Source organism: Mustela erminea, chromosome 18, assembly GCF_009829155.1.
Source record: "Mustela erminea isolate mMusErm1 chromosome 18, mMusErm1.Pri, whole genome shotgun sequence".
In the NCBI taxonomy this organism is placed as follows: domain Eukaryota; kingdom Metazoa; phylum Chordata; class Mammalia; order Carnivora; family Mustelidae; genus Mustela; species Mustela erminea.
Window position 1 is genome coordinate 24,601,830 of NC_045631.1, and position 24,597 is coordinate 24,626,426.

Below are 24,597 nucleotides of genomic sequence, written 5' to 3' on the forward strand. Positions count from 1 at the left end.
CGGTTCCATTCTTGAGCCCCGCCCCCTCCCCGGCTCCGCCCCCCCCTTCCACCCCCCAGAGTCTCCAGCCTGTGGCGTTGACCTCTGAGAGCTTCAGTTTCCTCATCTGAAGGGAAGGGCACAGGTGGTTCTTAGGATTAGTCATCAGGAAAATGGCAGGAGTGGGGAAGTCCCGTTTATACACACACCTCCCTCTTTACAAGCAAGAGACTGAGCTCTTCTCTATGTGGTGAGGAGCTGCTTTCCGTCTCTCCTACTTTTGCATATGCTGTGCCCTCTACCTGCAGGCCTTTCCTACCTGCTAAACTCTTTCTCCAATCTTTCAAACTTCATTTAAAAGTTATCTCATCTCTGATGTCTCTTTTCTCCCCCAGCACCCTGTCTCACCCCCTTCAGTGGTGTCACCCCGGTCCCCCCCCCCACCAACTCCCATCATGACCACAGTCTTTTGAACAGTTGCTTCCTTTCAGTATTAATCATAAGTTTAATCTGCCTGAAGTTAAAGATTGTGGCTTGTGGCTCATCTCTCATTCTCCCCTCCAACCTCCTATGCCTGCCCTAGGGCCTGGCACACAGCAGCGAGCTCACTGTGGCAAGAAAACCTGGGTCGTCAGGCCATCAGATTCAACATCACCAGTAAACGAACACACACGCTGATGTGCCGCCCTGAGAAACACAGTGTCACCCTGTGGTGTCCCCGCCAGAAATGTTTAACCTGAATCAAATTATGAGGAAAACAACCAGCCAAATCCAAACTAAGGAACATTCTATAAAGATCTGAACTCCTAATAAAATACTTGAAGACACACACACACACACACACACACACACACACACACACACACACACAGTCTGCTAAAGAACGCTTGAAAGACAGGACAGTTGAATTCGATATGTAGCTAATTACTTAATGCTTGTGAGGAAGGAGGGTTCCTGAGGAGGCAATCAAACCAGGAGCCAGCTTGGTAACTGCATGGAGAATTTTAATGGGAAGCTGATTTCTCACATTGTGCCAGTCAGCCCTTCCCAGCGAGGGGCTGAGAGAGAAGCTGTAGCCACAGGATTTACTGAAGGAGCCCAGTTTTCCCCCTTTCTTCACCTCCCGAGGCAGGCTGACTTCCTTTCTGATTGCAGAGCTAGGACCAAATAGTTGAGGGGCTTTGGGTAAACAAGGCAGAGCTCTTGGGGGCTTTAGGTGGAGGAGGCTTTTATAGCTGCTGCTGGGTGATGGGATCTGTGCCCTCCCTGGGGGAAGTGGGAGTAGGGGTTTGGGGGGAGTTTTCCAAGCTGGTTAGGACAAGAACAAGAAGCACTAGGGAAGTTTGCATGAGTTCAGGTTTAAGACGCCCTCCATCCTAACTCATCTCCAAAGAGTTGATGTGGTCCCGCACCCATTTCTTCTGTGGGTTGGCACACACTTGGCGGTGCTTCCGGGTGACAAAGCTGTGGGAGAAGAGGAAAGGATGAGACCTGGTTAGCACTCGGACAGCCATTTTTGGGAATGAGGTGGATTGAGCCACAAAGGGATGATGGTACTGGGATGGGGCGCCCTCGGAGCTCTGTATGGCTGGATTTGTAGCTTTTAAGGAAAGGATATTTCCTCTCCTGTTGGGTTGTAGGGCTCCAAGCTAAAAGCAGATCTGTGTGTATTTCAACTCCCACACAAACCCGTGCAGTCTGAAGAGGTAAGGGCATGCAGAGCCTGAGGAGTCCAGGGTTGAGCTGGTCAACTACTAGCTTTTTCTCAGGGCTTCTCAATTTCAGACCCTGTGCCAGGTGCTCAAGATGTGAGAAAAAGAGGTGTCTTCTAGGAACGGCGTCATGGTTGAATAGGTGAGAGATAAGAAGTGCTAAAAAGACCAAACATGCGATTGGGCTCTAGATAACACAGTAGACGCCCGGAATACACTCAACAAATGAATACATCTAAGTGTGTGTGTGTGGATGACAGAAGGACATGACCCTGAGTCTTGATTTCATTATTCATGAGTGGATTCACCCTGGCAAATCACTTAGGGCCGCTGAATCTATTTGTTTGCCTCTGAAATATAGATAGAAATAATTCCTACTTTGCACTGTTCTTGTGAGACTCACAATGAGATAGTATTGTGGAGTTCTGGAAAATACCACGCATGTATTGGAATGTTGTGGGATTCTTCTTTAGGAGGGATCAGAGCAACATAACACCAAAGGTCCTGGTACTGGGCATGAGCGCTCAGAGAGGTCAGTGGCCCCGAGGTATAGCCATGGCCAAAGCACCTCTGCCCATTACTGGGCTGGCATGTGGAGGCCTCTGGGAGGTCGAGGCTTTATCTCCACAGGTGTTGATGGCAAGGTTGGAGGTATAAAAGCCTGCGGGGCTCAGTTCAGCTGCCTGCCCCACCTGTTTGCTGGGAGACTGTTTCTATCTAGGCGAGACTGTAGGCCTAGAGCAGTGCTGTCCGTTAACATGTTACTTTGGGGCCAGGCCTGTCTACTTGGACCTTTCTCCTTTTGTCTTCTTTAGGATGTTTTCCTGCACCTTAACAGCCCAGATGTTTTCAGACAAAGTGAAGACTTAGGTCATCTGGTGACCATGAGGCTTTCTTGGTTTCTTCTGAAGTTCTATCCTGGATATAGTGTTTGTGCTCCAGGAAGCCGCCTTCCCTTTTCTGAGACTCTGAGCCTCTTGGTCATCTCTCTTCCTTCCGTTCTAGTGTGCCAAGGAGAGAAAGGGAGCAGGTGGAGTATGCTGGGCTCTCATGCCTCCTAGTGTTTGTTTGCTTATTTGGGGTGGCGAGGGAGCTTCAAACCAAGCCCCTGCCCTTGTTCAAGCCACGAGTCAGACAGGAAATCCTACAGACTTGCTATCCTCTCTTCTCGGCCCCCTCAGCCTGTAGCCAGGAAATCAAAAGGGCAGGAAATGAGTATCTGGGTTGAGGGTTTCTCAGACCTCCATTTCCTCCTGAAGAATGTGAGACTGAGGAACAACCCCTCCTGGTTAAGCTTCTCTCCCCCATTTGGGGGACCCCCTACGTGCCTGACTTCCCTCCTGCCTCTCTTCCTGCCTGTTCTCTTGGGAGCAGCCTCCTTGGCCTGCCCCTTGAGCGCTGGTATTCTCAGAATTGCTGCCCTTTTCTGTGTATTTCTCCCGAGTCTCTGGCCCTTGGTCTGGCACAGGGCAGGCGCCTAATAGGTGTTTATCGAGTGAGTTAGTGAATGAACTGCTTTCACTCATGTTGTACCTGTCACTTCTGTGTGTATAACCGTACGTTTGGAGAAGGAGGAGGAGAAGTTAACACCAGGCTGTATGCTAGGATATATTCCAACTTCATGTTTCATTTCCTTGTTCTCCCTTTGACTCCATTTCACAGATGGAGAAATGGAGGCTCAGAGGGGTTAGCTGCCTGTTGGCTCTGAGCTCCTGCAGCTGCCAACAGGCACAGCTGGGATTCTAACCCAGGCTGACTAGCTCTGGAGCCAGCGCTCCCCAAGACTCTGCTCAAGATCGCCACTCCCGTCTCAGGAGACCCTTTCCTCCTATCAAAGAATGTCCTATCTCCAGCCTCTTCTCACGCTCCCTGCTGGACACCGCTGCAGGGTTTTCGTGCTGGTGCGTGGGCTCTTTCCTCTTTCAACGGCTCTTCCTTGAGACTTGGGGAAGAGGGGAGTCTGTACTTCTCCAGCCGTTTGGGTAGAAACCCAAGTATCCCTTAACCCCCTCTCGTCCTTGTTCCTGACCTCCCTGACCTCCCCTCCCCTGCCAGGGCTTGTTGGCTCCTCCTGTGATGGTTTCCTACCCCGTCTCTCCTTCCCTTCCCCTTCAGGTCCTGTTGAGCCTCAATACCACTCACTTGGGTAACCGTAACAGCCTCTTAACTGAACCTGACTTTCTAGGCTTTCCCTGTGCCAGCTCCTCTCACTCGCTCTAACACTTTTGGGTCCTCGTGTGGACACTCGAGACCCTCCTTGCTTTTCTACATGGGAACGCTGCCTCAACCAAAGGACAGTCCTGGCAGCATTCGCTCAGCCTAATGTCGCCAGTACCTTGGGCTTTTCTTGAACACCTGTTGCAGCAAAGGTTCCCTCACCTCTGAGGCTGGATGTGCTCCCTCTCTCCTTTTGTAATGTCTCTTTGTGCAAGGGTTGCTCTAGACATTTTGTATCTCTCTTTTCCTTGTATCAGACTATGAGTCCAATAGGGCAGGGATGGTGGTTTATTCATCTCTACCTGCCCGTAACAGGTACTCAAATAAGACTTTCTTTCTTTTGAAAAATACTTATTTTCAGAGATAAAATGGGTAGTTAAGTAATAAGTAGTTAAGATAAAAGTTAAAATTACCACTCTCCTTCGAAGGACTCACCAGAACGAAAGCCAATTCTGAATACCTATAGCTTTGCAAGTGTCCCAGGAATTTTTGGATTAAAAAAACTTTGTGGAATGCCTGGGTGGCTCAGTCAGTTAAACATCTGCCTTTGGCTCAGGTCATGATCCCAGGGTTCTGGGATTGAGCCCTGCATTGGGCCCTCTGTTCAGTGAGGATCCTGCTTCTCCCTCTGCCTGCCATTCCCCCTGCTTGTGCTCTCTCTCTTTCTCTTTCTCTCCCTCTCCACAAATCTTAAAAAAAAAAAAAAAAAAAAAAAGACCTTACCATTAGATAGGAAACATCATGATTACCCCCATTTTCACTTTTTAAGTCTCTATCTTAAATTTCTTAAGCAATTATCGCTGTTGACCTTTCTGTAGTAGAAAGAGGAGGCTCCAAGAAAAGGCTCTGTCCCTACTGTGCAACTCACCAAAACTCTTTGGGTCTCAGATTCATTATCTAAAATGTGGAGAGAGTTACACATACCTGTAAGGGTTGTTGTGCTGAAATTTTGGTATAAGTAAGGCATTTGATAGAGTGTAGGCTCTTTCTAAGTAGTAGACTGTTAATTTTTTCAAATGCATTAGTTTGCATATTTAAAAGAATCTCATGTCATTGTTTCCTCACCAATTGATAATTTTCTTTTAAATACACTTGGCTGTAACTAGGGCCCGGGCTCTCCTCCTTAGATCTTCTGAGGTTATAGGTGGATTCAGTAGGGTGTGGGATATGGGGGAATGTAGGGTTCTTAATTGGAAAGAGATGATTGTGTCGATCTTTTCTCCATGCAGGGGAATGGTAGGTCATATTACTGTAAAAGTCATACTCATAAAGATCAGAGACCTGACCCAGTCCATCAGAGTGGGGAGAACAGCCCCGGGAACTGCTTGTCTAATTTTCTATGTGATAGTGGGTGGGGGGGGGATCTGAAGTTACAGAGGGGGGAACTATGGCTACCTGAGCAGCTGGAAGATGGGTAGGAGTGGATAGGGTACACTCTTAGAGGGCTCCTGGGGGTACTGGCTCTGGGATAAAAGGTGTCCCTTACTCACCGCCCCCCCACCCCCCTGCCCTCCACGGTCCACAGGTCTGGGACTCACACGACCGCTGGCATGGAGCACTTGCTGCTGGTGTAGAAATACTCCTGGATGTGGGTGAAGGGCAGTCGGCGGGAGATGTAGGCAAAGCAGCAGGGGGTGGTGTCCGAGGCATCTGGGAGGAGAAAGCAAGGAGACACCTGTATTCATGGCCATTACTCACGGGGTATAGTGCTGGGTACATTATCTTGGATAAGTCGACTGTTATCTTCCTTTGGCTGAAACTGAAGCTCAGAGAGGTAAAGTCACTTGGCCATGGAAACACGGTAACAGAGTGGGGGATTCTAAAAGAGGGCTGAGAACATCTCTGCAATCCATCATCTAATCCTTGAGCCTTACTTGTATCTTTCTACACCATAACCCTTTGCTTTTGGTTCTATGGATATGCCGGGCTTCCTCCTAGCTCGTCTTGGGCCCTTTGCCCGTATTCTTGCCCGCCTGGGATCCTTGATGGATTCAGAACTTTGTTTCTTTGAGACCTATGGTGGGTTGAGAGGAGGCTTCCAAAACTCAGACTTCATGGCACAGCCTCAACCCCTAAAAGGGACCTGAGGATGTGTATTGCATCCTGGGAGCAAGGCATCCTGGCTGAGGCATGGTAAGAAGGGCTCTGAACAGAGAAGGAGGACTTTTTGTTGGTCAGTTAATTCAGGATGACACTGGAAAGTGTCTGCTGCCCCTTCCCAGTAGAGTAGGAGTGTTTAAAAGCCAGATAGAACTTTGAACACCAGTTTCCCCACTTTAGCTGTGTGACCTTAGGCAAGTTACTTGACTCCTCTGGGCCCCTGTTTCTCCATCAGAAAGTCAAGCTCAGCCACTCTAAGAGTAGTGGCAAGTATTAGATGACATGGTACATGCAGAGCAGTCAGCATAATACTTGATCCATACAAGGCTTTAAAAAAAAAAAATCCTCTCCCAGGATGCCTGGGTGACTCAGTCGCTTAAGTGTCCCACTCTTGATTTCGGCTCAGGTCATGATCTTGAGGTGGTGGGATTGAGCCCTGTGTCAGACTCTTTGCTCAGTAAGAGTCTGCTGGAGACTTTCTCTTTTCCTCTCTCTTGGCCCCTCCCCACCACTCTCTCCCTCCCTCTCTCTCAAATATATCTTAAAAAAATAAAAAGTTAAAAAGTTAAAATCCTCTCCTAAGTCCCACTTTTTCCATCTGTGAAATGGGTAGAATAGGACTGTCCCAACCTTAGAAGTTTCTTAGAAACACTGCTGGTGATAGGCCTGAGTTAGCTGTGTTTCAAGGTCCGGCTAGGCTGCCTCTGCCCGCTAATATCCCCAGCAATGTCCACACTCAGCCCCTGAAAGGCTTGGGTGTAGATCCTGAGGACAGAAAAAAATGAGCAGAGAGAGGTCCCTGCCATGAAGTGGCTTTGAGATCTCTTGGGACAGCTGGACATCTAGGCAAAGCAATATATAGGAAGGTAAATTATCGGGTTCAGACAGCATAAATGCCGCAGCTAAAGGAGGGCAAAGTCTGGGCCAGTGAGGGTCTGGCCCCAGGCTGCAGTGGTCGGGACCTGACTTACATGGGGAGGCAGAGGCAGGAGCGCAGAAGGCGGCGGTGGCAAGGAGGACTGCAAAGGTAGCTGCGGAGACCTTCATGGTACCTGCGGGTGGAGGCTGCGTGAGAGCCACCGGCTGTCTCAGGAACCTCGGTGGGGATCTTCTGAAGCTGAGGCTGGCCCTTTTATAGAGTCAGGCCAGTAGAAGGGTCCCCCCCACAAGGGGAGTTTCCAAAACAGCAGCCACGTACTGCTTGGTATCATAAGTGAAATTGCAGAAAACGGAAAAGAAAACTGAAATAGGTTCCGGAAATTTGAGTCTCTCTTTCTCTCTCTCCTCCTCACTACCTCTGATCCAGAGTGAGCTCATCTGTTCCTTCTTTGCCCTCCAGAAGAGCTAATATAAGCACGGGTGGTGGAAAACCTCTTCCTCTGATGGCATCTTCAGCTTCCTCTTTTGGGACAGGGGTGCTTATCAGAGGTCAGAGGCTGCTTCCCCGGGGGTGGTGGGGGCAGTTAGGATGGATTAGAAATAAACTGAGTGTTTATTTGGTCACTTTCAACCGCATGCGTTACAGATCCGTATTTCTTGCTCATGCATTACAGATCCGTGTTTCCCCTCTCATGCATGGAAGGGAAGGTTCTCTGACATCTAGCCCCCAAAGAAGGTGAGAACACCCACCCTAGGGTGCCAGCCAGTATTCTAAAGATCTTCCAGGTCAGCTCATATACTATTATTATGCTCATTTTTCCCGTTTTACAGATGAAGAAATTCAGCAATTGCTGGGATCCCATCTCATTTCTAAGATCTCGGATACAAAAGTTACAGGATTTGAAAGCTGCAGAGGACCCTAGGGATCATTTCTTCCATGTTCTTCAATTGCAGAGGAGGAAACTGAGGCCCAGAGAGTAGAAATGACTTGCTAAGAACACACAGCAAATGAACAGTGGAATCAGAATCCGCTTCAGTGCCCTGTGCACTCAGTATGCCCTACCATGATAATGTTCATGGTTGAGGACATCCTTGAACTGAACCCATGGGGTGGTCTTGATTAAAGACAAGGTCCCTACTCCATTCCAAAGACTTGAGTTCAGTAAATCTTCATCCATTCCTTTTTTTTTTTTTTAAGATTTTCATTTATTTTTAAGAGAGTGACATGAGCAGGAGGAGCAAAGGGAGAAGCAGACACAGAGCAGGGAGCCTGGTGCAGGACTCGATCCGAGGACCCTGAGATCATGACCTGACCTGAAGGCCAACATTTAACCGACTGAGCCACCCAGGTGCCCTCTTCATCCATCCCTATTTGGATACTTCAGAATGCTGACAGTTTGGCCTGGGCTGGGCTGAGGTTGACATCTGAATTATCTAAGAGAAAGTTGTCTAGCAACAGTGGCAAGAGCAAACAAATTAAAAAAATACATAACTTTAAAAAAAATATAATCTTATACCGAGAACGTTTTCTTACTAACTCTTGTGACCTATGTAACTTGGGGTCTGAGGGTGACTGAATCACCCGGAATGGGAAGACCTTATCTCATTTCTCCTCACAGTGACTTTGAGGAAGGGTGATTATTTTCATTTCACAGAAAAGGTCAGTAAGGTCCTCAGGGTCACATGGCTGATCAGTGGGATTGCACCGAGGTGCTTCTGATGACCAGGCTCAAGCCTTTTCCACTGAGTCACCTCAGTCAGGCAGTTAACGGTTGCTGCGTCCTGTCTAGGTGCCGGCTGCTGCCCTTAGCCTGTCCTAGGAAGCCTCTCCTCTCCACCTCATGACTCATTCACCCAATTACAGTAGAAATGCAGTTTTGAAAACCATGGCCATCTCATTTAAAGAAACACATGGAAGGCACTTTTGAAACCTTCATCTGTCCACACAGTAATGGTTTGCCTGCTTTAACTGTTTCCCTCACACAGTCCCCCAAGTTACTAAACGTGTGGGAGGCCGTGTAGCCTGGTGGTCAAGAGCAGGGGCTTTGGTGTTTTCCCCATTTATTAGACAGCCTTTGGCCAGGTACTTAATCTCCTGGCTCCAGTTCCCTCATCTCTAATGCAGTGGTAATAATAATGCCCCCCCCACAGCTGTTGAGACAGTTAAGTTCCTATAAAAGTATTCGTGTGTAAAGCTCTTAGTACCATGCCTGATGTGTGTTAGGTACTTAATAATGTTAGTGATTATCATCATGTTATTATAATGGCAGTCCCTTTAGGTATATTCTATACTTTAGGCTTTTCAGCCATCTAGATCAGACTCCCAGTTAACATGGGTTAGTGAGCTGTGTCACAAAAAGTGTTGGTTTTTAAGCAGATGGGTCGGTTAGGCATAGGTTAAGGGACTTGCTGAGGTCTCATAGCCTGCGGTGGTAGAACTTGACATTGAACCCAAGTCTGTCTGGGTTTACAGACTTTCTACTACCCTGCATTGTTTCTAGAGAAATCCTGAAGCTTCTGCTAAGGTTCAGGTTTTCCATGTGAGCTCTATTTCTGTTTCCTTTTTCTGATCTCAGTTTCCCTCTTTGAGGAAGAAAGCAAAGTATTTTCCTGGACACCAAATATGCTGAGTTAGGACCCTAGCTGAGTTACGAAGTGAGATGGACCCATGTGATGCTCATCCTTAAGTTCTGGTGAACTTCCTGCTGTAAGTGTGTGTGTGTGGAAGTGGGAGTGGGGGGAGGTAGGATGGTGGTGTTGCTGAGCAGGAAGAGGCAATGGGTATTTCAGGAGTATGTTTCATCCCTTCTGGTGGTTCCAGTGGACTGCGGGGACAAGAAAGGGGGACGACCCTGCTCGTAATTCCGTTTCTACCTCTCACTACCTTCTGCGCAAACTCCGGTCTGGACTCATGGAATTAGTAGTAGGTTCTCTGGTTCTAAGGTCCTGCTTCCATGAGGAAATCAAGGTGCGGGTTCAATGAATGGCGACTATCCTTATGATTCGCCCAGCCTTTCATGTCCTTGAAAATGGGGGACACCTTTCTGTGTGACCCATGCACGGGTGGTCAAGAGGACCAAGGAGAGTAATGACGGTGGATGTGCTTAGGAGACTGTAAGGGGAGGTAGAAACATCACGAAGCCCTCTCTGCCCTACCTCCACCCCCAACCAGTGGTCTACACCCACTCAGTCAGTCCTTGTTCACCTGCAAACTACTCCTGGGAGTTGCTGTGAGCCAGACTCTGTTGTGGGTGCTGCAGATGCCACGTGAGCAAGTCAGCCACCTGCCCCCTGCAGTGTGTGTGTTCGTGTGCGTGTGTGCATGTGTGTGTGTGTGTGTGCTCTGTGTGTGTGTGTGTGTGTGTGTGTGTGTGTGTGGTGGTGGTCTGAGCACTGGACAGTGACAAGTGAAAATAGCCTCCTTTATCATGAGTCACCTTTGTGCTCTTCTGGTCTTTACTCTCTGGACAAAGTAACAACATCTTATGGTCTTTCTCTTCTAGTTGCTTTTGTATTCTCCCCGGGATTGCCATCAAAATCTTGGACATGATAAATGCTAAATTCATGCCGGTTTAATCTGAGTAACTTCCTATAGCATCTCGAGTCAGTGCATGGGTTCTTTGGAGTCGGACTCCTAGGTTTGCACGCGGCTGTATTACTTCTCACTGCCGACCTCCAGCAGGGTGCTCACCTTCTCTGGGTCTCAGTTTCGTCTGTGAAGTGAGAGATTGCTTCCAGCCTGTTTTGGGCAATAGAGCCCTTTAAGAATCTGGCGAGAGGGGTGCCTGGGTGGCTCAGTCATTAAGCACCTGCCTTCGGCTCAGGTCATGATCCCCAGGGTCTTGGGATCGAGCCCCACATCGGGCTCCCTGCTTGGCGGGAAGACTGCTTCTCCTCCTCCCACTACCCCTGCTGGTGTTCCTGCTCTCGCTGTGTCTCTCTGGCAAATAAATAAAAAAAATATTTAAAAAAAAATCTGATGAGAGCTGTGAATGCTTTCGAGGCCTACACAGACATATGTAGTTCTGCGTGTATGAGGTTCAAGAGACCCAGCAGGCTCATTGACTCTTGAGTTCACAGGGCTGGTTGTCATCAGCTCCCCTCCGACTCCCGGATGTGAGTCCATTCCTCCCTAGAGCTAGACACACACTCTTTCCAGCCTAGGGCAGGCCCTCCCTCGCCCTCCTGGCCCAGTCTCCCTTCTCCTCTTTCATTCCTTCCCTGAGCTCAGCTGGCTGCCTGCCCAGCCTCACACTGTGATGTTAGGAAACTGAAGACAGGCAAAGAAAGCCACACCTCGTGCCCTCTGGGTTCCAAAGCTTTGCTCAGACCTGGAGTTCCCCTCACGATCCTGTGGGCAGTGGCTCTGTTTTTTTCTGGCTGCTTTTTAAAAAAAGGCCCAAAGCAGGGAAAGTCCCTCTATTCTCTAGGAATCCCAGTCTGAGCCCCGAGAGAAGCCCTAGGCCAAGTCGTTTCCTCCCGAGGAGCCTTGATTTTCTCCATCTGCAAATTGGGAGAGCTGCTCCCAGGCTGCGTCCCTCCCCTGTCCTTGTTTACAAATATGAGTATTTCTCCCAGGAGCCAGCTCGCTGCCCTCTCACCCGTGTGTCCACAGGGCCCTGCCTGGGGTGGGTACTCTGGCCGGGCTGTTGGAGGGTCTGAAGGGGCAGCCACACCGAGGAATTGCCCAGCGGGGGAGGGGAGCAGGATTCGAACCCCTACCCAGGACTCTTCCTGCCACACCTTGCCTTTCGTTTTGGTCTGATCTGTTCTTTCGGTGCCATTCTATCCTGCACCTTCCCCCCGCCCCATGCACCTCCAGTGCATTTCACCAGGTCAGGGGTATGAACTGTGACAATTTTTTTTTTTTTTTAATAGTTTCAATCACATTTGGGCTGGAGGGCTGCAGCTTGGCCTCCCCGCACGCTTCTCGCCTTCACCACATGGGACAGCTGCCTGAGTACACCCGCTTGTTTTCGGCAGCCTGTGGTGTGTTTGTTGATAAGCTCACCGCCTCAGGTTACTGGAGGAGCCCACCACAGGATGCCTCGGGGATGGGGCAGCCCTGGGAGTGGGGCCCAGGGAGAAGCATCTGTTCTTACAGATTTGCTGAGTGCCAGCTGATCTCAGGTGCTACTCCTCCTGATGCTTGGGAGTCTGTTTTATGGTTCTGTTTCCCGCAGCATGTTTGCCAGAAGCAGCCATTTTCTTTGCGCCTACTCCCACAACACGACCGCCCCCTCCTTTCCACTGTCCCCCGTCCCCGCAGGAAAGCCTGGTGAAGAAGGACACACTTGGGGTAGCAATCAGACAGATGACCTCCTTTCTGTATGTCTTTGGACAAGCGATTAACTGTTCCACAATCTTGGTTTCCCTTCTGAAAATGGGACAAAGAATATCCAGCTCTTGAGGATGCCTCAGGATTAAAAGACAATTGGTCACCTGCCCAGCACCATTCGTGGCACAAGCAGGTATGGGGATCACAGTTCCTTCCCTTTCTTCCTCCAAGTGTCCAGGCTCCAGGGCTTCTCCACTCCACGTCTCCCCATGCCCTCTCACCGAGTAGGGGTGTTCATCTCAGCTCAGTGTTAAGGGACATGGGGGCGGGTGAGGGGGAGTTGACCATATTTTCCATTAGTTATTAGACACCGTGCTGGTCACGTTAGGCATTATTTCACTTATTAGGAAGAAAATATGTTGACAATGGTGATGACTCAGGCCTGCCTGAAGCTTTCTCACCCTCCGTGCCTTGGACTTCAGAGACTCGGCCTCCATGCTCTGTCCTTCACTGGGTTTCTCTCTCTCGCTCCAAACTTGGTTGTGGGGTGACATATGGACCCCTCTTCCCTTCCTGGTGGTGCCCACAGCCAGCATGCAGACCCTTTCTCAAAGAGTTTCACAGACAGGCTTACAAAGGAAATGACACAAGTTTCAGAATCTTACAGGACTCTTGTGGTTGTGGTCTGGATCCTGCCCCTTTTTGGAGCTGGCCTTGGGAAGCCCCTTCTTGCCCTGCATCCATTCTCAGGGATGGGGGTCCCCAGTCTCTTTCTTCTCCTCTACATTGCTTCCCCAAACTCCTCCACCAGCCCTGCCCTGCCCCCTCCCCCCGCCCCCAGCACAGGGGCCTGCAGAACATTCAGGTTACCATTGGGGCCTTAGAACTTCCTGAGACATTGACATTTTTGAGGACATCCAGCCTGGGTGAGGAAGTCCCCTTGGGGAATTTCCTCAAAATGGAATTTGGAAATTCTACATCTTAGTCATTCCTCACAGAGGCAGCTTTCACGAAGCAGTGAAAACAGCAAGGGACTGGGAATTAGGACCTGAGTTTGAGTCCCACCCCAGCCTAAAATTTTTTTTAGCCCAGTGATTTTAGGGAATCACTTTCCCTTTATGGGCCTCAGTTTCCTTATCTAGGAAATGGAGGTATGACAGTCTTATTTCTGAAGGCTTTCTCAGTCAAAAGATAGAAGACTAAAGGAGGACTTTGGGGGTAGGTGTCCTGTTGCCCCTAAAACCGGTTCGCATCACCTCCCCACCACAGGCAAGATAGAAGGGTCATCATGCCTCCCCTCCTTCCCAGCCTTCCAAGGCCTGGGACTCAACATTGGTCCGTCAAGTCCTTTCCCAGGCAGTGCTGCATTTATCCACGTGCTTCCCACTCTGCCCTTTGACTCCCCCATGCTCTCATCTCTTTCCATTCCTCCACCCAACCATCTACTCGTCCACTCATTCATCTGATCTGTGCCATTTAAAATTCATTGTAAGTACAGAAAACAACTTTGGCTCATGTGAGCAGGAAGGTAATATACCAGGGGCGTAATGTTGAGTGGCTTGTAGAATGGACAGAGCATTGGCGAGCCTGACTTGGAAAAAGAGTAGTAGGAAACCAGAAAAGCTCTGGGTGTTTGGGCAGCAGGTATTACCTGACCGTCTCATCAGGGTGCCACTTTTGAAATAAGTGTACTCCAGCCGTTCTTCCTACCCACATCCGCATGTACTAAGGATTCACAGACCTCGGGGAGAGAGGATGACCAGCCAAGCTTGTGTCATTTTCTTGCTTCTTGGCTGGGAGAAGATAGAGCACCTGGTTTGCAGTACCGCTGAGACTGCATACCCTGGGAGAGGTATGTTAATGTGTGAAAGGATGTTAATGTGATATTTGGAAGGGGTAACAGATGCCGTGTGGAAAAGTGAAAATAATCAAAGAAACAAATTCAACCAATATTCCACCCACACATCAGCCATCTGTCCACCCATCCACCCTTCTGTCCTTTCAGCCAACTGAGCAATGCACCTTTGTTGAGGACCCGTCCCATTCCCCAGGCCACACCAGGCACTTAGATGTACTGCAAAGCCACGCATCAGAAACACCCAAGGGTCTCCTTTGAAGGATGCATCTGTGAAGCCAGAACAAAGATGAGGATCCAGGGAAAGGAATTTATGTACATCCATGTATTGCAGGGTCCCCAACAACATTGCTGGGGGCACAGGGACTCATTCTGGCTGTGGGCAGTTAAGGGATGGTTTTTGTGGGGGCCTCATCCACCAGAAGATTGCTTATGGTGGGCAGAACAGTGTGTGGCCAGATTAGACACCAGAAAACCTGGGTCCGCCTCTAGTCTCTGCTCTTCCAGAACAGTAGAAAAGTCATAGCCCCTTTTCCTTATCTATGAGATGGGAGGAATGAATGTAAGACTTCCTGCCTTGCCTAAACCAGAGAACTGCTGGGGAGGGCAAATGAGTTAAAGGATGCAAAGGAACTTTCTAAGTACAGGGGCAGAGCACTGTTCTCACCATGCTTGCTTCTATTTCCAGAGTGACTGACGATACCATCCACGACTCATGGGTGACTCTCGCTTCTTTCACGCCCTCACTGTCCACCACCAAGCAGTAACCATGGAGAGAGTCCGTTGAGTTTTTCAGTTCCTTAGTCTGGTGGATGAATGTCCACCCCAGAGAAGTGGAAAATCAAGGCTCCAAGTAAGCTGGGCCCCAAGTAAGCTGGAAACACCAGCTGGGGGAGTGTGTATGTGTGGGAACAGGTCCTGGTTTCCTGTGGGTGGGAATGAAATGACAAGTGGAAGCCCAAACCATGTGGGTGGCCCAATTATTTTCAGCTCACAGTGGGAAGGAGCTGGGTTCAAGTCAGCACAGGAGAGGATAGCTGTGACCAGTGGGGGAAGCATGCATGGGCTGGGGGAATGGGCCCTGGACTGACGGGTTCTAGGCCAGGACTCGGGGTGAGGCATGTCAACTCTCTGAGCATGTTTTCTTATCTGTAAAATGGGTGGCTTGCCTGCAGAGAGCAGCCTGTTGGTGGTGCTGGCTCATCTTTGTCACTTGCTGTCCTAGGATGAATGTCTGGGCGAGGCACGGGCTTCCCTGTCTGCCCCTCAGCTCCTCTCTTCCAGCTGAGAGTCTTTTCCTCATATAAAAATCACTCCCTGTGCTGTCTTTCATTGGCAGTGGATGACACATGGCTACAGCCTTTATGGAGGGAGAGAAGTTGGCAACATCTATTCAACACCTAAAAGCACATGTTGTATTTAATAAGCTCTCTCTAGCAATCCCACATCTAGGGATCTATCTTACACATAGACTTGCATGTACAACGTGAGTACAAGATATGCACGGTTTGATAGTAATGAAGATTAGAGACAATCTCATGGGCCGTCAGTAAAGGATTGATTAATTCTGGCACTTCCATATACTGGAATGTCAGGCAGCTGCTAAGAAGAGTGAAGCAGGTCCCTACAAGCAGAAATGGAATGGTCTCTAAGATACACTAAGTAAAAGAAGCAAGGGACAGAATGGCTTATGTAGTATGCTACGCATATGGAAAACCAAACAAAAGACTCAGCTATGCTTATAAATACCTAGATGCAAACTGCTAACACTTACTTTCCTTTCTGGTTGGGAAGGATAATGGGAAGGCAGTGGGGGAACAGGGGTAAGAGGCAGACCTCTTTTTTATTGTCTACTTTTTTTGTATCTTTAGAATTTTATGTCATTTGAATTTCTGATCTATTTGTAGTCATCTGACAGGCGGTGCCCAGATGTCTGGGGAAAATTCCCATGGAGTTTCCAGTCCCAGACTTAGAGCTTCTTTTATCCCTCAGTCCAGTGAGAGTACCAGCCCTCTCCGGGGGGTTCTCTGGGGTTGACTCACCCAGGGGGTGCTCTCTGTACCAGCCTCACTCCAAGCCCCAGGACACCCTTCAGGGAAGTGGATTTTAGAATCACATGTTGACACTGAAAATACAGCCTTATGTGCCTTTCCCCAAAGGGGGTGACACTTGATCCCCTTTTGTAGGGTAGAGTAGATCATTATCTCCTCTGACTGAGACTGTCTCCTAGTGGAAACAGCAGGAGCCTTGTTGTTGCTCAAGCTTGGTTCGAATTCCAGCGTCTGCTTCTTGCACTGTGGAAGCTCAAGGAACTCCATCTTGCTAGATGGTTCCCTTCCCTGGGAAGGGGGCGGACTGCTACAGAACTGAGGGGACGGAGGAGAGGAGATGAACTCATTGTATAGGATGCTTGGCATGCTGTGGGTGCTCAGGAAATGGTCGCAGTGAAGTGACGTCACTTCAACCAGCTGAACCCCTTACCATGAAACAGGGAAGAAACAGTAATGGTTGGAACCAGGCTCTTTTTAGCAAACACTGATGGGCCCCCTGGGCTTGGCCCCTTGGCCAGTAAAGGTAGAAAAGGTATAGTGCCTGTCTGCCAGGGGTGTATGTTGATCAGATAGATGGTCTGGGAGAACCTCACGTTTGCAGCGTGGGAGAGAGAGATCCTGTCTGCAGAAATGAGGTCTGGAGACAGTGAGGTCTGCCCCCAAGGTGACCGTTTGCCATTAGGACTTGGCACTGGGGTTTGCAGTGGGGGCTTTCTTGCCAGAGAAGAGGCTGACTTCGTGAGGAGCTGTGGTTGTGGAGGAAGGGGCCTCGGACCAGTACAGACCCTCAGAGCAGCCTCCCCCACTGTCAAAGGTTCACACCTCCTGTCTCCACAGATAACCTTGCAGCATGGGAATTGTTCTGAAGATGGGTTCACCTTCTAGCTCTTTCTCCCAGGATAAGATACAGTAAGGCAAGCCCGGGGCTAAATTCTTGCCTGGTTGTTGATTCACTCAGTGACTGTTACTCAACGATGCTGTCTTGGTTTCCTGTTTGTGAAATGAGAGTAATAATATTACCTGCTGTTCACTGTGAAGATTCAAAGAAATGTGTGAGGCATCACAACAGTGCTGTTTCAGAAGAGCTGGCTAAAGTTGAACTGGCTGGTCTAAAATGAGGACAAAAATCTGAGGGAGGGAATTACTCTTTGGCTTAGGGGGAAACATGCTTTATGGGTACATTTCATTAAAAAGGGGGAGACCCCTTACGTTACCCCCACCTTCCCCTGCATTGCCTAGAGAGGGCTAAATTGTTCTGCACAAGAAGGAAACAGGAGTGGGAGTTGTTCCCGGTCAGTGTGAGAGCCGGTGTGGGGTTGCGAGGGAGAAGAGGAGATATGCGCAGGTCCCCAGTCTTGGGGGAAAAGATCAGGCTGGGGGAGAGGAATTCCTTCTGGCAGGGAATGGCCCGTGAATTTTTTTTTTTTATTTTTTTTTTATTTTTTTTTTATTTCCAGCATAACAGTATTCATTAATTTTTGCACCACACCCCGTGCTCCATGCAATCCGTGCCCTCTATAATACCCACCACCTGGTACCCCAACCTCCCACCCCCCGTCCCTTCAAAACCCTCAGATTGTTTTTCAGAGTCCATAGTCTCTCATGGTTCACCTCCCCTTCCAATTTCCCCCAACTCCCTTCTCCACTCTAAGTCCCCATGTCCTCCATGCTATTTGTTATGCTCCACAAATAAGTGAAACCATATGATAATTGACTCTCTCTGCTTGACTTATTTCACTCAGCATAATCTCTTCCAGTCCCGTCCATGTTGCTACAAAAGTTGGGTATTCATCCTTTCTGATGGAGGCATAATACTCTATCCCCAGGGGTACAGGTCTGTGAATCACCAGGTTTACACACTTCATAGCACTCACCAAAGCACATACCCTCCCCAATGTCCATAATGGCCCGTGAATTTTTAAAGATTTTTATTTATTTATTTGATAGACAGAGAGAGATCACAAGTAGGCAGAGAGGCAGGCAGAGAGAGAGGGGGAAGCAGGCTCCCCGCTGAACAGAGAGCCCAATGTGGGGCTCGATCCCAGGACCCTGAGATCATGACCTGAGCTGAAGGCAGAGGCTTAAACCACTGAGCCACCCAGGCACCCCTGGCCCGTGAATTTTTAAGGGAGGGATTTTAATGGCTGATATCTTCGTTCAAGTCCTCACCTAAATTATTCTGTGCTATGTTCATGCTCCATCTTATTCAGAACTCATCCTCTGCCCAGATTTCCAGTGAATATCTGTTGATGCCCAATAGCCATACATCAGTGTTTTTTGGGGGAAATGAAGGGACCAGGGCCCTGACCCAGGAGGGTTGAGGCATCATATGAAGAAATGGAAGATCAGTGGAGGTGGAGGTTGGGGGAAGGGATGCCAAGATCAGACACAACCCTTCAGTTCTCCCTGGGGATGTGGACGGGGTGTAACTCATGCCTGCTTGCACCATCTGAGATGAGGAATGGAGCAAGTGTTGTTTTTTATTAAAATTTTTATAAACATATAATGTATTTTTATCCCCAGGGGTACAGGTCTGTGAATCGCCAGGTTTACATACTTCACAGCACTCACCATAGCACATACCCTCTCCAGTGTCTATAACCCAACCACCCTCTCCCTAGCCCCTCCCCCCAGCAACCCTCAGTTTGTTTTGTGAGATTAAGAGTCACTTATGGTTTGTCTCCCTCCCGATCCCATCTTGTTTCATTTATTCTTCTCCTACCCCCTTAACCCCCCATGTTGCATCTCCACTTCCCCATATCAGGGAGATCATATGATAGTTGTCTTTCTCCGATTGACTTATTTCGCTAAGCATGATACCCTCTAGTTCCATCCACGTTGTCGCAAATGGCAAGATTTCATTTCTTTTGATGGCTGCATAGTATTCCGTTGTGTATATATACCACATCTTCTTTATCCGTTCATCTGTGATGGACATCTAGGTTCTTTCCATAGTTTGACTATTGTAGACATGGCAAGTATTTTTTGATATTCTGGTGAGGCTCCTGATGACCCCATTGCAGCGGCTCCCAAATGGGTGGCTTAGAAAAGGTGGAGGACATGCTTAGACTCAGGTTGATGAGGGCTGGATGGGGCTGAAGCAGCGGGGAAGGGACCACAGGCCCTGCCACCCCTAGGGAACAAACCACCAGTTCCCCTAGCCGTGGCACTGTGGCAGTCAGGAGGGTTCAGGGGCAAGGCAAGATGAACCACATCCCACTGCAGCATCGGCTGAAGCTGGCAGGATGAGAACCTCATCCCTGACCCCCAACCAGGGCCACAGGGCAGCTTCAGTGCCCCCTGAATCCTGAAGTCATCTTGGGAGGTACGAGACAGCCCTGGCGAGGAGTCTGAACTTCACACTGGCTGTGAGTATTTCCCTGAAGCGCCACTGCTCTATTCCAGGGGAGATAGTTTCCCTTAATTGTCATTGTTTAAGTGTTTCTTCCACCACTCCAGTGTGATCAGGTACTGAAAATACCAAGAACTTTCTTTTTACGGGTATGTAAGTTGTAACATGTACATTTTTGACACCGCCCCATGACTGATGCTGAAGCAGCGCCACCACCGCCACATAAACACTCACCACCGTCCCATAAAGAAACCACCCTCTCATCTCGCAGACTCTGGCTGCTTTGTAACCTCAGCACTGTGGACACGCAGACCCCCAGGATCTCTCTTCAACCCTGTTCATGCTTCCGAAAACAGAAGGGAAATCTCTGACAGTGGTGACTCTCCCTTGTGTCCTGCAGCTGATTTGATTGCTTCAAACCTCTTAAGAAGGCTTGATTTCTCCCCAGGGACCAGGCAGGAAATGCTCAGAAAGTAGGTGTGGAACTGTTTTCTTAGAAAAAGAGAGAGAGAGAGAGAGAGAGAGAAAGAGAGATAGAAAGAGAAGAAGTAGAAAACAGAGGCTGATGCTAAGTCACAGTGAGAAGGGGCTGGAGCTTGGTCCATGGGTGTCTGACTGTTTGGATTTTATTTTTTTATTAACATATAATGTATTATTAGCCCCGGGGTACAGGCCTGTGAATCGTCAGGCTTACACACTTCCCAGCACTCACCACAGCACATACCCTCCCCCATGTCCATAACACAACCACCCTCTCCATACCTCCTTTCCCCCAGCAACCTTCAGTTTGTTTTGTGAGATTGAGAGTCTCTTGTGGTTTGTCTCCCTCCCGATCCCATCTTGTTTCATTTTTTCCTTTCCCACCCCCCAAACCCACCACTTTGTCTCTCAAATTCCTCATCTCATGGAGATCATACGATAATTGTCTTTCTCTGATTAACTTACTTAGCTCAGCATAATACTCTCTAGTTCCATCCATGTCATTGCAAATGGCAAGATTTCATTTCTTTTGCTGGCTGCATAGTATTCCATTGCATATATATACCACATCTTCTTTATCCATTCATTGGTTGATGGACATGTAGGTTCTTTCCATAGTTTGGCTATTGTGGACATTGCTGCTATAAACATTTGGGTGCATGTGCCCCTATGTATCACGATATTTGTATCTTTAGGTAAATACCCAGTAGTGTGATTGCTGGGTTGTGGGGTAGCTCTATTTTCAACTTTTTGAGGAACCTCCATGCTGTTTTCCAGAGTGGTTGCACCAGCTTGCATTCCCACCAACAGTGCAGGAGGGTTGTTTGATTTGGTTCTTAATTGTTCTGTGGAACTCATCCTAACCCACTTCTATTAAATGGCTGTAACTTCAGACAGTTCCTTCCCCAAGGCTTGTTGGGAAGTGTAAGTCGGATGACATGAAGAATTCACCAGTACCTAAAACATTGTTAGCACTCAGTACAAAATAGCTCTTAATATTTTGATTATTCTTTCCCACCCTGTGTACTTTTCCCCCCCTTACATCCAATTTTTCCATCAGTGAAAAGGTGAATAATAGGGCCATTAAGGTTCTGTACTCTCAGGAAATAAGAACTTTCCTGGTGGAAGTGAGGGGCTGGCACATGGAAGCAGGGATCCTTCTGCATAATGCATTTTGGGCAGCTGAATGTCAAAGAAGAATGACCTTTCTACCGCTCCTACCCCCCGCCCCCTTGAAAACCAGCTCCACCACTTATGAGCTGTCTGACCTGGGCAAATGGCTTCACTCTTCTGAGTGTGTTTCCTTATTGGTAATATAGGGATGGGTACGGTGCTATGACAGAATGGGGTGGGGAGAATTAATTGGCACAGTCTGTGTAACAGGCCCTGCAGAATGCTTAGCCCATGGCAAGCTCACAATACTTGGGCCCTCTCCACTAAAACAATAAAGCTTGTCTGGTCAGACCAGCAACCTAGGAGTCCTCTTGACTTTTCTCCCTCTCACACGTTTCCTAGGTCAGGATTCCCCAAAAGTGGCCATGAAATAGGGTGTGACGGCAAGTAGTTTATTGAGAGGTAATCCCAGAAAGTTCCAGTAGGAAAAGCTGCAGCCAAGGAAGACCCTGAGGCAGAGTTGCATGTGCTTGCCATAGAGGGTTTGGCCTGGAGTTATGTGGCCTAGATGAAAACACGAGCTGGGCCAGTTAGATTCCTCTGTTGGGGCCTTGGAAAAGCAGAGAGCCTGGGCAGAGGGAGCATGGGACCCCGGACGCTGAGCCAGGGGTGTAGATTCTAGGAAAATAGCTCACAGAGCCCTAGGGGAGGGCTGGACAGCACTGACACGTCCCATTTGGGGGTTTAGAGCCAGACACACACTTGAATTCTGGCTTGTTCACTTGCTAGTGGTGTGAGCTGAAGCAAGTTGACTTAAACTTCCTGAGCTCCCTGTGGTTTTTCCTAGGTCTCCTATGGCTATAATCTCTGCCTGTAAAGAGGAAGTTAGGAGAAAGTGACATGTGTAGACTGCCTGACATGTAAAGGATGGCCAATGAATGTTTTCTTTTTCATTTCCAACCATCCCACCTCTTGCTGGACAGTGACAGGGTTATAGGGTCAGACATGAGTTGGGGAACAGATGTTCCACAGGAAGTGACAGGGAGAACTCCTCTAGAAAAGGGGAAGTGGAGGCCCTCCTCTGACTCAGAGTGTCCGCTTCGGGGTTCCGAGGCAGGATTGGGAGGACAGGTCCCTGCCATTGTGAGATGTGAGCAGACAAACTCAGAGCTTGCACTCAGAAGGGTGGGGGATTTCTGGGGGGCTTTCTTGCCCTGGAGGCTGGTAGGGGTTCTGTTCTGCAGTAAGGCAAGAAAGGACTTGTGTAGGCATCTTACCAGTCCTGTAGCCAGCAGCCACAGGCTTCCTGCTGAGCCCAGGAGGGAGGCAGCTAGAGGTCCCACTGTGGTTCAGCCTCAGGATGGGATGTGGGATGTCTGTGGTCAGACCAGAGTCACAGGGAAGCCACAGTGGGAACACCCTTAGCTGAATACTGCCTCCCTCCTAGGTTTCCACTCCAGGGACTCAGGTAACAAACACTTAATGAGGATTATGCAAGGAAAACACTAACCTAGAAAAGATCCGAATCATTATAACAGATTCAATTACTGCAGAAGTACCCAGAGTTGTAGCTGGAATCGAAGTCTACAAACTGAAGTTCATACGAAAGAAAATTTTACTCCTATAATTTAATTTGATGTATCTTTGTATCCTGCTCTTTTGCTGGTCTGGTGGGAAGCTTTAACCTCAGCCTTTCTGGGGTGCACCTGGGTGTTTGGAGAGTCCATATGATGATCTGTCCCCACAGGTTACTGCTGAGCCTTCCTACCCAAGTTAGTATGGTCTGTGGGTCTGATGGCATGCTGACGGTATGGGGTTACATTTGAGGACACGGAGAACTTGCCCAGGACTGCTGTGGTCCACCTGCCTGGACATTGCCCGTAGCCCTTTCTCTTGGGGTCTTCCTGCTTCCTGGCATGCTACTGGGGTGCCCATCCCTTCAGACCAAACCAGGACTCTCTTCGGCTGGGAAGAAATCCACAGTCCATAATAACTCTGGTGAAGACATTAAAAAAGATCACTGTGACTCCTCTTTTATCCTTTCTGCAAAGGGCTTGCTTAGGCTTTTAGAACACAGAGCCAAAGAGACTCATAGTTTAGTCACTGCCTTGCGTCATGTCTCCCCTGAGACGGATGGACGAGCCGTGTGGTGTGGCTGGTCTGCCTGAATGAAGAAAGGGAAGAGGAGATAAAAATAGGAAAATACCTCAAAAATGTCCAGAGACTAAAACTTGGAAGGCTGTTTTCCAGCAGTAATTCCTTAGCCAGGGAATTAGTCTGTGAGCAGTCTGTTCCGCATTTCCAGGCAGGCATGTTTGGTACTCTGAGTTAGTCTCTAAGGATGTAATGTCCTCTACACCCAGGGGGATTTCTACCTCCTCCCCAATACCCACTTCACCATTTAAAAAATGCTAGGCTAGGGAGCAGTAGAGCAGAGCCTCTCAGTCAGGTCTGGTTCATCCGTCCCCTCTGCACAACCCTGGCTTTTTTTCTGATAGACATGGAGTTCCCAAGGGAGCAGCATAAAATTGCTTTTCAGGTTTGCCAGACCCCAGTTCTCCAAACCTCCAGGTCCTTATTAAAACAAACAAACAAACAAACAAACTGGGATGCTTGGGTGGCTCAGTCTGTTAAGTACCCCACTCTTGATTTCAGCTCAGGTCTTGATCTCAGGGTGGAAAGTTCAAGTCCTGCATTGGGCTCCACATTTAAACAAAAAACTATTGAGGAATTTAGTATTATAATGAGGGGAAGATAACCATATGTTGCTTCTGACCTCTGTGTTTAAGCCTTCCTGACAAATTGTACAATCTTTGATATATGACCCTGGCCTGAAGGGATCAATGGCTTGGTCTTTGGTTTTCCTGCAAAGGTTTTCATGGTGAGCCCTGCACCAGACCTCAAACCCAAACCACAGAAATTAGGAACTCACTCCATGCCTGTTGCCAACTCCAATTTTTAACCTCCAACACCTGCACAGTCTCCTGCGCTCGCAACTGAATTTTAAACATTTTGTCTGGAGTTTATAGCTTTTATTTGTAGAATATGGTATCCATTTATTAGATGTGTTCGGTGTCCAGTTCTCTCGGCTGGAAGCGGAACCTAAGGTGACAAGTTTACTAAATTGGGTTTCTTGGTGTCTTCTAGCAAATAGTACAAAGTTTCCATTTGCACTCCTCGCTGTTACTTTTGCTCTGCTTTGTTCTTTGTAGAATTTTTCACTGCCTGATGTTGTGAATATTTGTGTATGGTCTCTCTTTCTCCCCACAAACACGTAAGCTCTGTGAGAGTAGGATCTTTATCTGTTGTGCATTCGTGGGGGCCGAGAACCTCCGCTCCCTGCACAATGGGAGAAATCAGGGAGATGGGAAGGTGTGGGCACCAGGAAGAGCCATCTCAGCAGCTGGGTTTATGCATCATGCACAAGCCGATCTTGCTTCTTGAATGAGACCATGTATGTGAGTCCTTTAAGGAATCACAGGGTCTAGTCATTGTGGTTCTTAACCACAGGGTGGCACTGGCCACTAATTTTCCCAAGATCAAGTCAGATTAGACCAGTTTTGCAGTGGCTACAAACCCGC

General features: G+C 48.6%; 1 protein-coding gene and 1 long non-coding RNA gene across 3 annotated transcripts; one reads left to right on the forward strand and one right to left on the reverse strand.

The window, feature by feature from the left end:
- Positions 1-1,244: 1,244 nt before the first annotated feature.
- CCL5 (C-C motif chemokine ligand 5) lies at positions 1,245-7,251 on the reverse strand. Its single transcript, XM_032320322.1, has 3 exons — positions 6,980-7,251; positions 5,447-5,558; positions 1,245-1,443 (listed from the first exon to the last, which is right to left on the reverse strand). The coding sequence occupies exons 1-3, from the start codon at positions 7,053-7,055 to the stop codon at positions 1,356-1,358; spliced, it is 276 nt and encodes a 91-aa protein (XP_032176213.1). The 5' UTR covers positions 7,056-7,251; the 3' UTR covers positions 1,245-1,355.
- Positions 1,611-19,432, forward strand: LOC116577308. Of its 2 annotated transcripts, none has more exons than XR_004280483.1 (4): positions 1,611-1,685; positions 7,562-7,623; positions 14,709-14,873; positions 19,297-19,432. It is a non-coding gene; the product is annotated as an uncharacterized LOC116577308 (long non-coding RNA). The 2 variants fall into 2 exon arrangements; XR_004280482.1 differs by having other exon boundaries at positions 19,347-19,432.
- Positions 19,433-24,597: the final 5,165 nt, after the last annotated feature.